This window comes from Trematomus bernacchii, unplaced genomic scaffold (genome assembly GCF_902827165.1).
Source record: "Trematomus bernacchii unplaced genomic scaffold, fTreBer1.1, whole genome shotgun sequence".
Taxonomy (NCBI): domain Eukaryota; kingdom Metazoa; phylum Chordata; class Actinopteri; order Perciformes; family Nototheniidae; genus Trematomus; species Trematomus bernacchii.
The window spans coordinates 188,733-204,330 of NW_022987438.1; the positions used below are offsets into that span (position 1 = coordinate 188,733).

The window sequence follows — 15,598 nt, forward strand, 5'->3', positions numbered from 1 at the left end:
ACAAGGCCTTACATTTGGAGACGTTGCTGTGCGTAAATGTGGAGATATATAATAATCTAAAATAAGGTTATATAAGGCCTAATATATTATGCAAACTTCTCTCCACACGCCTGATATAATCTGTAAAAAAAAGGCATGATAATTCAATTAACTGTGGATATTTTCTACAATATTTAACTTTGTATCACATCTTATTCTATTTGAAATGCATAAAATGTACCTTATTCTGCATTTACTTGCACATTTAGTCACTTGCACTGTTTTAGTTATTTTTCCATTTCCTCTTCTGTTATTCTTATTATATTTTGCATTTTTGGAGTAGTTGTATGTCTAGCATTGCCAGAATTAAACTGGAGCTATTGGGTATATTACAAAAACACCTTTGAATGTTTAAATATTTCCCAAACGAGGCAATTAAAATCCATAGAAATCCAATTGAAGACAGGTTTTGTTTTCATTAGCAGTTAGGTCACATGTTATAGCCAGAGATATTTGGGTGTACCCTAACCCTAACCCGGCAGATATTTAGCATGTGACAAAAACACCTTTACACCTTTGAACAAGGTAATTAAAATCCCCAAAAATCCAATTGAATAAAAAAACCAAATACACTTTCTGTTTAAAGTCACCAGGTGGAGGTCACACTTTACAGCAAGGCTCCTGCAAAATAAACTATGACATCCAACTGAACTAAAAGTAAAGAGAGGTTTTATTTTTATTCAGCACTTAGGTCACACGTTACTGCAAACCTTCCTGATTGTAAACTTTGACATCTTGTATTTCACGCACACATATTTGGGTTTACCCTAATTTACCCAGAATTACCATGCAGATATTTTGTGACAAACACATATTTAAACCAAGGCAAATCAAATCCTAAAAAATCCAATTGAAAATAAATTTCTGTTTAAATTCACCAGGTGGAGGTCACATCTCCTGAAATATAAACTTTGACATCCAACTGAACTAAACGTAAAGAGAGGTTTTGTTTATATTTAGCACTGAGGTCACATTTTACTGCAAACCTCCCTGATTGTAAACTTTGACGTCTTGTATTTTACGCACAGATATTTGGGTTTACCCTTACCCTATAACCCCCCCCCCCCCCCTCTCTCTCTCCCCCCCCTCCCCCCTCCGTCGGCCTCGCGCTGCCCCGTCACTTTCCCCGGTGAAGCTGCTAATCCCCTGCGTCCCTGCTTCACTCTGAGCCCGGATTTAATTCCTCTAAACCCCCAGCTGCCGCCCTGCTTTACTCACGGAGCTCCGCAGCCTGCACCGGGTTTTAATAATTCACCAGCCCGCCTTTCGCTGCTGCTGCCCGGCCTGGAGGAGCAGCAGGACCGACCCCCTCTCCGCGGCTCTTTCCCGGATCTCTCCACTGTAACTTCCCGTGTAAAGGAGCAGGTGGAGCGAAAGGAAAACCCCGAATCAGGAGAGGAAAGGAAAGGAAAGGAAAGAGGAAGCGTTACGCAGGAGGAACAGCTGATCCGAAGAGCGCGTAACTCCGGATCTGTCACTCGGGTTTTAGTAGGGGAGTGTGTCGGTGGTGCAGCGCGCGCGGGATATTACCGGAACCGGGACAGACTGCAGAGCGAGAGAGAGAGAGGAGGAAGGCTTTTCATGGAGATATCCTGAGTTATAAAGCACCTTGCATTGGATTAAACCGCGCTGTGCTGCTCTGGCTGAGAGGAGACGGTTCGAAATCAGAAAATAAAATGCACACCGGGCTCCATTAGGGTTGTTTTGCTTCCGGTATAATAAGGCCAAGCAGCAGCAGGAGAAGAAGAAGAGACGACAAGAGAACTTTCTCTCTCACACTTTTTTTTTTTTTGGAAGACGAACTTTTGAGAGTGGAAAATGGGTCTTTGAGAGAGTTTGGCACATTTCCCTTCACCACAATGGTACGTGCTGTGTGAACTAATAACATGCTCTTTTATTCTGGGTGCAGCTTTGCATTGTGATTTAGTGACACACAGAATGACAGTTTATGTGTGTGTGTTACTTCTGAAGTCCTTCCACCTGCCTGCAGAGTTTCCTGTCAGGTTTTTTATATTAGGACATGTTGCTGAATCAGGTCTATTTTTAAAATGTTGCTGCCTGCAAGAGAACATAATACTTCTTATTTTAATTCCAACACGTGTTGCTAAAATGTGTTTCTGGCCAAATCAGTGTCCAGCCCTCAGTGCCCTTTATCCACGTGGAGCACACACTCCCCTCTTTCTATTGGCCTGTGATGATGTGGGCCTGCCTGGAACTATTTATAATCAGAGAGATACGCGTTATCAAATATCATTCAGTGCGAACAGAGGCTTTTATTGTGAAGGTGACAGGGCACCCAGGGTTACAGTCCCACCTAGAGCATAAAGTTTTACAGAGTTTGGAAACTTGGCCTTGAGAGGATGGAACTTATGTTGGGGCCAACTTTCAATTATTGGATTTGCGCGTAATTACGCACAGCGGTTTAGAGCCGTTCCTTCATTACGCAGGTGATTTATATATGCAATTCAGAGCAATAATGTGACATCACAAAGCAAAAGAAAGCTTTTTATTTGGGAATCTGCTCAACTTTCTTTTATTCAACATATAATATTTTATGTGTGGTTTCCTCATTATTTGAATTGGCCGAGCTCTTTCCATTTTATCCTCATCTGCCCCTAACAGCATATTTGTTTAAATTGGCAAATGTATTCCCTGTGAGCTTGTGAAAACATTTGAATGCAGCGCTTGTAGCTTTTTCAATATGAGTAATAAGGAGTGTGTTTTATATCCGGAGTTATGATATGAAGCTCTCACATCCTTGACCCTTCTGTGGATCCTTTTTCTGGCACCAAATGAGTCAAGTCAGGCAGGAGTTAGGGGAACCTCCCACATACAACCTTGAAGCTGCTCAGATACCAGGAGAGGGATCTTATTTGCACATGAATATGGAGGCTTATTAGTATGAATAATTATTTGTTTACAGGCATCCTCGCTGACATGGCAGCTGCCCAAGAAGCTCATCAGTAAAAAATGATACAGAATTCAGGACAGGACTCTTCTGGGATTATCTCAGCTTGTTATTCTCCTACTTATAGCTCACACTCACCTCTTTTTTTATCTCTTAAAGGAAAGCTAATATTGGGAAATTGTGCCAGATATCTCAGTTTGCATGTTAGTCAGAATGCACTGGAGGCATCTGTCAATCACAGTCTGTGTTTCCATTAGCTTCCCACGCGGATACATCTCCAGCTATGACACACAAATAAACTCTCTGCAAACCACATCTATAAAAGTATATTTCTTCCTCTAAGTCACTATATATTTGTATGTACATTCAGACACGTTACTACGGTGGCTGACAGGTGCCAACACGTTAAAACGACCCAAAACATTTCCACTTTCAAAAATATAAAAACACAAATGAGCCAAAACACATGCAGATGAATACAAATTGTCACCAACTTGACAACACATGCAGAGTGTTTACTAAAAGCCTTGCATTAATGAAACCTTGCAAATAAAGCGGTTTGTATTTGCAGCGTTTTATTTTGGCACCTGTCGGCCCCGTAAAATACAGCAACTCATTATTTTCTAAAATAAATGTGATGTTTATTTAACTTGATAAATGATAATATGATAGCACTCCAAACATGTTTACTTAGCCATCATTTAAAAATGTATGAGGCAACAGTTTCCAAGCATGATTTCTTAATAATGAGTAGAAAGAAATAGTCCTGTACGCTTTACTCCTATTTTTTTTTTTTTACCACATCAGTGAGGTTAAACAAATCCAAATATATGCAGAATAAACCCTTAGATTATGTCGCCTCAACACGGGGATTTTAGCCTTTGCAGACCCTTTACATGCACACAAACCTATAGAACACACACAGCTACAGGAGAGGGAGAACATAATAGGGCCTCTTTGATAAGACCTCCATTATTAAGTAATAGTCGTCATGGTTTAAATATATAGACGTACATTAAAAGCCTCTCATGGTCAGCAGATGTGTGATGTACATTACACGAGAAACAAATGATCATTCAGAGCTGTGTAAATAGTTTTGGTAATTGTATCCCGCACTGTTTGTGTGTTTGTGTGTGTGTGTGTGTGTGTGTGTGTGTGTGTGTGTGTGTGTGTGGTTTCCAGTCTTGGCTGTTGCTGCCAGTGATGTCATCCTCTCGCTGTATACAGAATTTTAAGCCATTATGTTTGTCCTGGCCTTGACGTCTCTCTGGAAAAATAAATAAGGCTTGGAGCAGGATCATCAGGCCGGGATCGTGTGGTTTGTTCGCCTCGGTTTAAAGACGGAAACTCTGCTATACGTTTGAACAGCGTAAATATTAGTGAACTCAGATGGCTCTGTCAGGTTTAGCAGAGGAGCTATGGAGGACATATGTGATGCATTCCTTGGTGTGACATTCATGTTGCACTAAATGATTCAGGCCTATTTACTGTCTCAAAGTCAAGGCTTTTTCTGAATGTGTTTTTGGTTGTTAGCCTGAAATAAGGTCTGTGGTTAACACAAGCTGAAGAGATTTTAATTCTACGACATAGTAGTAGACACGAAAAAGTGTCTAAATGAGACGACTAAACGTAATCACGTGCAACATTAGCCTCCTTTAGCTTAGCGGTGGTGACGTGAAGTCATGTGACCGTGCTGTAGTTCCTTTATAGCCCAACATTAGCCTCCTTTAGCTTAGCGGTGGTGACGTGAAGTCATGTGACCGTGCTGTAGTTCCTTTATAGCCCAACATTAGCCACCTTTAGCTTAGCGGTAGCGACGTGAAGTCATGTGACCGTGCTGTAGTTCCTTTATAGCCCAACATTAGCCACCTTTAGCTTAGCGGTGGTGACGTGAAGTCATGTGACCGTGCTGTAGTTCCTTTATAGCCCAACATTAGCCTCCTTTAGCTTAACGGTGGTGACGTGAAGTCATGTGACCGTGCTGTAGTTTCTTTATAGCCCAACATTAGCCACCTTTAGCTTAGCGGTAGCGACGTGAAGTCATGTGACCGTGCTGTAGTTCCTTTATAGCCCAACATTAGCCGCCTTTAGCTTAGCGGTAGCGACGTGAAGTCATGTGACCGTGCTGTAGTTCCTTTATAGCCCAACATTAGCCGCCTTTAGCTTAGCAGTGGTGACGTGAAGTCATGTGACCGTGCTGTAGTTTCTTTATAGCCCAACATTAGCCACCTTTAGCTTAGCGGTAGCGACGTGAAGTCATGTGACAGTGCTGTAGTTCCTTTATAGCCCAACATTAGCCGCCTTTAGCTTAGCGGTGGCGACGTGAAGTCATGTGACCGTGCTGTAGTTCCTTTATAGCCCAACATTAGCCACCTTTAGCTTAGCGGTGGTGACGTGAAGTCATGTGACCGTGCTGTAGTTCCTTTATAACCCAACATTAGCCACCTTTAGCTTAGCGGTGGTGACGTGAAGTCATGTGACCGTGCTGTATCTCCTGTATAGCCTAACGTTAGCTTTTTACTTCAGAAATCCTAAAGTGGTGTTAATATGTGGAGATTATCCTGCTGAATTTAACGTGTAAGTATCATAAACGTTTGTTTTACACAGAGATTATTTTCTGATATAATCCAAAATCACATGGAGAAATATTGGTCAGGGCACATCATCTGAAAAGCACTCTATAGTGGGAGGAATCTTCATTTTCCGGGCCGTCTTCATTATTTACAAGGTAAAAAATTGACAAAAACATACAAGTGTACTATCCGTTAATCTTTCACTTGCTTTTCATGGTCACCTTGAATCGTTGTATTTCAGGAATGAAAAAGCCTCTCTCGGGAACAGAGAGCTGTCTCTCTGAGTGAAACCTCTTCTAATGGAGCGTTTGCTCTTGAAAAGATGAATGGTAGTTTTAAATGCAGGGTGTTGTGATGAACCTGTTAGTGGAGAGTGCTTTGTGCTGATGAGAGCAGCAGGGAGCCTCTTTAGGACTCCTTTCAGTGTTGACAAATGTGCAAAGTGAAAAGAAGAGTGACTAATCTCACCTGTTCCCAACGAAGAGTTAGAGCTCTCTTAAAACACGTGTCTGTCTTCAATGCAGACACATGAGGAACATTGACTTTAGACACTACATACTGATCTACACCTGAACATCAGCTGGAGAGGACTCTTTAAAGTAGAGACACTACATACTGATATACACCTGAACATCAGCTGGAGAGGACTCTTTAAAGTAGAGACACTACATACTGATCTACACCTGAACATCAGCAGGAGAGGACTCTTTAAAGTAGAGACACTACATACTGATATACACCTGAACATCAGCAGGAGAGGACTCTTTAAAGTAGAGACACCACATACTGATATACACCTGAACATCAGCAGGAGAGGACTCTTTAAAGTAGAGACACTACATACTGATATATACCTGAACATCAGCAGGAGAGGACTCTTTAAAGTAGAGACACTACATACTGATATACACCTGAACATCAGCAGGAGAGGACTCTTTAAAGTAGAGACACTACATACTGATATACACCTGAACATCAGCAGGAGAGGACTCTTTAAAGTAGAGACTCTACATACTGATATATACCTGAACATCAGCAGGAGAGGACTCTTTAAAGTAGAGAGACTACATACTGATATACACCTGAACATCAGCAGGAGAGCACTCTTTAAAGTAGAAACACTACATACTGATATACACCTGAACATCAGCAGGAGAGGACTCTTTAAAGTAGAGACACTACATACTGATATACACCTGAACATCAGCAGGAGAGGACTCTTTAAAGTAGAGACACCACATACTGATATACACCTGAACATCAGCAGGAGAGGACTCTTTAAAGTAGAGACACTACATACTGATATACACCTGAACATCAGCAGGAGAGGACTCTTTAAAGTAGAGACACTACATACTGATATACACCTGAACATCAGCAGGAGAGGACTCTTTAAAGTAGAGACACTACATACTGATATACACCTGAACATCAGCAGGAGTGGACTCTTTAAAGTAGAGACACTACATACTGATATACACCTGAACATCAGCAGGAGAGGACTCTTTAAAGTAGAGACACTACATACTGATATACACCTGAACATCAGCAGGAGAGGACTCTTTAAAGTAGAGACACTACATACTGATATACACCTGAACATCAGCAGGAGAGGACTCTTTAAAGTAGAGACACTACATACTGATATACACCTGAACATCAGCAGGAGAGGACTCTTTAAAGTAGAGACACTACATACTGATATACACCTGAACATCAGCAGGAGAGGACTCTTTAAAGTAGAGACTCTTGAAATGAACTTTGAAATGGATTAATTTCTTTGCAGTCAGATCACTCTTCTATCTAATTTCTGCCTCAATTACTTTATCAGGACTTACCCCTCACATTAATTGGTTTCACAAGACACCCCAGACTGCACCCCAGCTGTGTATCCGACTAATTTGAATCTACTTAATTTGGGAAGGTGTCGGTATCTGTGCCTTCCGAGTTTAATTTGCAAAAAAAAGCGGAAAAACACACAACAACAATACGTGTATTTCCCCTCCTCTTTAGGGCCTTAATGAGGAATTAGAGCCAATAGCATTATTCATTAAACAGCGCTTGCCAGCTATTTATCACTGTAACAATATTAGCATATTTGTTTAAATTTTCAACACCTTTTTTTCTTCTTCCCCCTGCATTCGTAACCAGGTTTAGCATTTTTAATAATCTGGCATCGAATGCATCGTGCCAAATTGAAAGCTGAAAAAGGAACCAGTGGCAAGCCCTAGAAACATAGTAAAAATCCTTTTAACACACACACACACACACACACACACACACACACACACACACACACACACACACACACACACACACACACACACACACACACACACACACACACACACACACACACACACACACACACACACACACACACACACACACACACACACACACACACACACACACACACACACACTCTCCTCTAATTACCGCCTCCCCTGCTCTCTGTCTCGTTCCTCACCTCCTGAGATGCAGGTGTAAAATATCACATTTTTCCAGCGCTCCTCCCTGAGGTGGCGCTGGCTTGGACTCACACAACGTACATTTCCCTCTTTCATATTCCCCCACACAGTTTTTTCTACAAACAAGTTCCCCCTCCCATCCCTTTCCCGCGCTTTGATGTAATGCCACATCTGCACAGGTTTGTTAGCTCGTTAGCAGGTGAAGAATGAGGATACAATTAAGGCTGAGTGAGGCGGGACCGGGGAGGATGTCGGTTGTGTTTCTGCAGAAGAAGAGAAGAAAGTGTGATGCTCTAGAAAGAGTTTAGCTCGCAGGGTCAATCAATTAGTCAGATTTGATTCATATAGCCCAAAATCACAAATTACACATTAGTTTAAGGTTAGCTACGTTAGCTAGCTAGCTTACAGCAGATCTGCAGTAACATCAGAATGAGTCATGTGATCACATTGTTAAAATAAGACCATAAAACATTTAATGGTAAGTTTCCAACAAACAGAGACAGTTGTCCAGCTTTATAATCCTGAACCTCACCAAGCGCTCCGTCCCAGCTGTGTGCGTCACTCTTTAGTGTCCCCTGGTCTCCCAGCTGTGTGCGTCACTCTTTAGCGTCCTCTGGTCTCCCAGCTGTGTGCGTCACTTTTTAGTGTCCCCTGGTCTCCCAGCTGTGTGCGTCACTCTTTAGTGTCCCCTGGTCTCCCAGCTGTGTGCGTCACTCTTTAGCGTCCCCTGGTCTCCCAGCTGTGTGCGTCACTCTTTAGTGTCCCCTGGTCTCCCAACTGTGTGCGTCACTCTTTAGTGTCCCCTGGTCTCCCAGCTGTGAGCGTCACTCTTTAGTGTCCCCTGGTCTCCCAGCTGTGTGCGTCACTTTTTAGTGTCCCCTGGTCTCCCAGCTGTGTGCGTCACTTTTTAGTGTCCCCTGGTCTCTCAGCTGTATGCGTCACTCTTTAGTGTCCCCTGGTCTTCCAGCTGTGTGCGTCACTCTTTAGCGTCCCCTGGTCTCCCAGCTGTGTGCGTCACTCTTTAGTGTCCCCTGGTCTCCCAACTGTGTGCGTCACTCTTTAGTGTCCCCTGGTCTCCCAGCTGTGAGCGTCACTCTTTAGTGTCCCCTGGTCTCCCAGCTGTGTGCGTCACTTTTTAGTGTCCCCTGGTCTCTCAGCTGTATGCGTCACTCTTTAGTGTCCCCTGGTCTTCCAGCTGTGTGCGTCACTCTTTAGTGTCCCCTGGTCTCCCAACTGTGTGCGTCACTTTTTAGTGTCCCCTGGTCTCCCAGCTGTGAGCGTCACTCTTTAGTGTCCCCTGGTCTCCCAGCTGTGTGCGTCACTCTTTAGTGTCCCCTGGTCTCCCAGCTGTGTGCGTCACTCTTTAGTGTCCCCTGGTCTCCCAGCTGTGTGCGTCACTTTTTAGTGTCCCCTGGTCTCCCAGCTGTGTGCGTCACTTTTTAGTGTCCCCTGGTCTCTCAGCTGTATGCGTCACTCTTTAGTGTCCCCTGGTCTTCCAGCTGTGTGCGTCACTCTTTAGTGTCCCCTGGTCTCCCAACTGTGTGCGTCACTCTTTAGTGTCCCCTGGTCTCCCAGCTGTGTGCGTCACTTTTTAGTGTCCCCTGGTCTCCCAGCTGTGTGCGTCACTTTTTAGTGTCCCCTGGTCTCTCAGCTGTGTGCGTCACTCTTTAGTGTCCCCTGGTCTTCCAGCTGTGTGCGTCACTCTTTAGTGTCCCCTTGTCTGCGTTGTGTTTTGTATTAGCATCGTTTCTGAAGCTGCGGCGCGTTTCTGCAAATGGAAGTGTTCTGGGCCGTTGTAAAGCGTTTGCACATGTCAGTATATATAGCTAACAGTCGCAATCGTCACCTCCTGTGACATTTCAACATTTTGGGTAATTTCCTTTTTTCCAAGATTGACTTTAGTCTCGCTTGGCAAAAAAACATGTTGATTTAACCCCTTATTTTGGGGGAAATGTGACTGTAACATACACATTTTTTAGCTCATTAATTGGTCTTTTTTTTACTTCCATGCATTAGATTAAAATCTTCTCACCACATAAGCGAGAAAAAAGCACCAAGGCGAATATCCCACATAATTTTACAACCTCTCTGAAACGTATCGCACACATCATGTGTTTTTTGGCCTTGGATCTGAATTATTTTATCCTCTTTTCCACTTTGTCTGCAGTTATAATGGCACGTTCGCGCTCTCGTTGATAAAATCTGATCTGGGGTTGTGTTACACTCTGGTCTCGGTCACTCCTGGACATCAAATGGTTTCTGGAGCTTTTTAAGTGTTAATTACACTTTCGAGGCTTTACTGTAGCTGCAGGCCGGCCATATGGATTGGACATATGCTGCATATATATATAGAAAAACACGTATATATAATTGATACCATGCTCCATAAAAACTGATGGAGAGGGCGGAAAAGGGGCCAGTGCTGCGGGGAGCTACATCAAACAAAAAATAAGAGATTTATTCATCAACAGACCGACGAAGTTATCCTTTAACCTTGATGTTCGGGTCAATTTAATATCATATTCAGGTGTATATCAGTATGTAGTGTCTCTACTTTAAAGAGTCCTCTCCTGCTGATGTTCAGGTGTATATCAGTATGTAGTGTCTCTACTTTAAAGAGTCCTCTCCTGCTGATGTTCAGGTGTATATCAGTATGTAGTGTCTCTACTTTAAAGAGTCCTTTCTTGCTGATGTTCAGGTGTATATCAGTATGTAGTGTCTCTACTTTAAAGAGTCCTCTCCTGCTGATGTTCAGGTGTATATCAGTATGTAGTGTATCTACTTTAAAGAGTCCTCTCTGCTGATGTTCAGGTGTATATCAGTATGTAGTGTCTCTACTTTAAAGAGTCCTCTCCTGCTGATGTTCAGGTGTATATCAGTATGTAGTGTCTCTACTTTAAAGAGTCCTCTCCTGCTGATGTTCAGCTGTATATCAGTATTTAGTGTCTCTACTTTAAAGAGTCCTCTCCTGCTGATGTTCAGGTGTATATCAGTATGTAGTGTCTCTACTTTAAAGAGTCCTCTCCTGCTGATGTTCAGGTGTATATCAGTATGTAGTGTCTCTACTTTAAAGAGTCCTCTCCTGCTGATGTTCAGGTGTATATCAGTATGTAGTGTCTCTACTTTAAAGAGTCCTCTCCTGCTGATGTTCAGGTGTATATCAGTATGTAGTGACCAGTGGTTGCGTTAGACTTTTTCGTTGTCTGTCATTTTGATGGACAGGATCGTAACATTTCCGTCATAATCCATTATTACCCGTCATTTTATTTTTCATGTTTTAATGATGAGACATATTTAATATTTATGTTTGGGTACTAAGCAGCAAATGTTCAATCATTCCTTTTTTTTATGATTCATACAGAACTTTTAAGGGCATGGAGAAAAACAAAGATGAACAGAGACACCGACCGTGCGGTCACTTTTCATGTCAAAACGAATATGAATGATTTATTTTTCCTTGCCACTTGCTTGTCCCTCTGCTGCTGGCTGAACGTTGTCAGTTTTAGTCTTACTGGCTTGTCCTTCATCCTCCACTGCATCAATCCCTCTTCTTTCACCTCGTTTATCCACACCATCACAATTACTGGGCTTATTAAAAAAGCTTCGGACACTCAGCTGCCGTGACATTTTGCGATTGCTAAAGCCGGTTAAACAACGAGGAAATCAACGAGGTCAAATACAAGACTAGACAATAGCTACTTAATATGCACACACTCGCCACCAACTGGACAGGGGTGTGAATTACTAAATAATAGTTAAAGTAGAGTACAGTAGATCGCCCTCAGTCGACCTGGCCATAAGGATGTAATATAATGTGGGCCGCTGGTGGACATTTTGGCGCTGTTCCGAGTTGTGTTCTAATCTGTCAAAATGACGGACTGCTTTCAGAGTTTTCCGTCATTCTTGGAAAAATTACGTCATAGACGGAAAATATTCGGTTAACGCGACCTCTGGTAGTGACTCTACTTTAAAGAGTCCTCTCCTGCTGATGTTCAGGTGTATATCAGTATGTAGTGTCTCTACTTTAAAGAGTCCTCTCCTGCTGATGTTCAGGTGTATATCAGTATGTAGTGTCTCTACTTTAAAGAGTGCTCTCCTGCTGATGTTCAGGTGTATATCAGTATGTAGTGTCTCTACTTTAAAGAGTCCTCTCCTGCTGATGTTCAGGTGTATATCAGTATGTAGTGTCTCTACTTTAAAGAGTCCTCACCTGCTGATGTTCAGGTGTATATCAGTATGAAGTGTCTCTACTTTAAAGAGTCCTCTCCTGCTGATGTTCAGGTGTATATCAGTATGTAGTGTCTCTACTTTAAAGAGTCCTCTCCTGCTGATGTTCAGGTGTATATCAGTATGTAGTGTCTCTACTTTAAAGAGTGTTCTCCTGCTGATGTTCAGGTGTATATCAGTATGTAGTGTCTCTACTTTAAAGAGTCCTCTCCTGCTGATGTTCAGGTGTATATCAGTATGTAGTGTCTCTACTTTAAAGAGTCCTCTCCTGCTGATGTTCAGGTGTATATCAGTATGCAGTGTCTCTACTTTAAAGAGTATGAATGGGAGAGAAACTCAGAGGGATTTTAGCGTTTGTAGACCATTTACATGCACTAAAACCTGTATAACCCTCGTCATGGCGTCCTTCTCTGGACCTGTCATTGTTAATCTGTGTTGGGACGCGGGAGGAAAACCATTTGAAACCGTTTGTCCCACTAAACGCTGCCCCTGTCAGACTCTCTGATCTCCGTGAAACTACAGGATACAGTATATGTTTATAATCACAGAGCGGCTCAGAGAAGGACGAGCAATTTGCCTCTTTCTCTGAAGGTCATTTAAAGTGATTTTAAACTGGAGTTCAGACTGAAACAATAATAAGTAAAGAGCTTTTTGAACATGAAAGCATGGAGACATGTCACAGTAGGGGCAGAACAAACTAATATGAACCTGGAAATGAAGCAGAATGTCCTCTTTAAGCGAAATATCTTATTCCTCCCACCTCTGTTAACTTATGTGTGGTTTTTCCTGCAACTCTACAGCTTTTGTCCTTGCTCGACCATTTCAAAAGCGTATAAACATCATCCTAATCTGGGTAAGAACTTTGAAGCCAAATTAATTGCACAATTTCATCTTTGTTTTTGGTTTTTATGGACAAAAGACGTACTGTACACTAAATAAAACCTCATATTTTAGTTAAAAAGGGCAAAATATTTGAATTATTTTTAATATAATTGAGATCTGATAACATATTTATGGAATATCATGGTATTATAGGTACATGTCAATGGTATAGGTATACTATAAAGTATAGTATGAGGTGATAATGTGTCTCTGATCTTGTTTTTAAGATATATCAATTATCTCGATTAAGATCTGATAACATTGCTTATGTATTATCGTCACATGTCAATAGTATAGGTATAATAAACTATAGTATGAGGTGATACTGTGTCTCTGATCTTGTCTATAAGATATATAAATTCTCTCAATGACGCCCGTAAACAACAACGTGACGTCGGAGCTCCGTAAAAACAAAGCTCTCTCTGCCGTCTGACTAGTGTTGTAGTCGAGACCAACTTATCCGAGACCAAGACATTACCGAGACCGGAGAGTAGCAAGACCAAGACCAAGACAAGACCAAGACCAAGACAAGACAAGACCAAGACATTACCGAGACCGGAGAGTAGCAAGACCAAGACAAGACCAAGACAAGACCAAGACCAAGACATTACCGAGACCGGAGAGTAGCAAGACCAAGACCAAGACAAGACAAGACCAAGACCAAGACCAAGACATTACCGAGACCGGAGAGTAGCAAGACCAAGACCAAGACCAAGACCAAGACCAAGACCAAGACCAAGACCAAGACCAAGGCAGGGCGAGACTGAATCAAGACCGGAACCAGACTACTGTGAATCCAACACTACATGATACACTTACAATATCGTGTGTAAGATACCAGAGTCAATTTGATCTGAAAGATCCACATCATCATAAAAAGACACACATACGTAAGATATCAATTCAACTTCATCATATTTATTCAAAAAGTTATCCTTTTCATATAAAAACAGTAAGATAGTACGAACATAATATAAAACATCATAATATAAATGTTACGGTATATAGGTCTAAGCCACAAACAAAAAACAAACCAACCAGGAACCACTTTTGTAGACAAACACACACACACACACACACACACACACACACACACACACACACACACACACACGCCAATTTGTGGAGCTTGTGTAGCCAAATGTAATGGTTGATGAATTTCGCGACATCTTTACTGCAAGACCGTTTGAGTGTGTGTGAACGGGGAGAGGTGGGGGGGGGTAGCAGCCGGTATAGACCAGTGCCATGTTTACGAACATTGCGGCGCACGAGGGCAAAGAGTCACGTGAAGTCACGTTATTGGTTTACATTTTTTAAACAGGGCATTTTACATCCAATCACATCCCCAGCAACAGCCGTGGTCTCGACCATGGATGTATAATAAGAACGGTCTCGACCGGTCTTGACATAAAATCTCGAGACCTATAGGTCCGAGACCGAGACAAGACCGAGACCAAATGCGGTCGATTCCGAGACAAGACCATGACCGTTAAATAGTGGTCTCGAGACTAAGACCGGTCTTGAGTACTACAACACCTTGTCTGACGCTCTGTTTGATACTCATATTTCTGGAGTAATTATACCATTTTTGAAAATATTGTTTTCCGAGAGTAAGAGGGCGCACGCAAAACCCTGCAGTGTATATATAAGTTCTTCTTCTACCACTGCCTTTAACCGCTTCACGTGGCCTTCGCTAAACTTCCCGCGAGATGGAGAAACAAAAGCAAAGTTAATTTGACGTTAATCAGCGCAGAGATGGACTGAGCTCACACACACGTCCTGAGCTACAGTGAGAGGGAAAGAGTAACCTCTCATTCTGCAGGATACGAATAGCTTCTCTCTGCAGCCGCGGTCTGGGACTTATTATAGCGGCGTGTGTTTATGCACGTGTGTGTTTCACCCCCGTGTCACCCGTTACTGTGCATATGTAAATGCTTAAAAGTCTGTTTAAATTCCCTAAAAGATTGTTTACCTCACATGCCACTTTTAATAGTGTAACTTTACATTTTGTTTCTGGCTGCGAGCGCTGTTTGTTCCTGCTCTGTGTTCGCTTTAAGGGACGGTGAGAGGCGGGAAACGTCTGGAAAATAGGATTATTTCTTCCTCTCTGTGCAGGAACTCAACTCAAAGCTGCTAATCCTGAACTTTAACTCACAGAAATAGAGTTATATATTAATAACCCAATCGTTTTAAACCCCTCGCATAACAGGTTTAGTTAAAATCCAAAACAGACATTGGCGAAAACCAATTTGTACTATTTTGGACCAAAAAACCCGATCCTAAAGTAGAGTTTTGAGGTACATGTATATTTACTTTTTATATGAATACCATGATGTGTTCATATACTTATATACTCGGTAGTACACAAAGTACACACATGGCGCCAAACTGACAAATTACAACATTAAAAAGAACAATATTTTGTAATAATACTTATTTTTTTGAGAGACATTCTACATAATGAGTACTTCACCAAGCGCTCCGCTCCCAGCTGTGTG

At 42.2% G+C, this 15,598-nt stretch overlaps 1 protein-coding gene across 9 annotated transcripts in view; it reads left to right on the top strand.

The window, feature by feature from the left end:
• The first annotated feature begins 1,168 nt into the window (after nucleotides 1–1,168).
• Nucleotides 1,169–15,598, top strand: part of nfixb (nuclear factor I/Xb) — a 164,909-nt gene continuing 150,479 nt past the window's right edge. For 4 of the 9 annotated variants that reach the window (XM_034142177.1, XM_034142238.1, XM_034142185.1 and 1 more), the window contains exon 1: nucleotides 1,169–1,901. In XM_034142177.1, the coding sequence (XP_033998068.1) occupies nucleotides 1,899–1,901 (3 nt within the window). In that variant the 5' untranslated portion in view covers nucleotides 1,169–1,898. The remainder of the gene's footprint in view (nucleotides 1,902–15,598) is intronic. The other 5 variants (XM_034142203.1, XM_034142229.1, XM_034142197.1 and 2 more) reach the window with 4 other exon arrangements.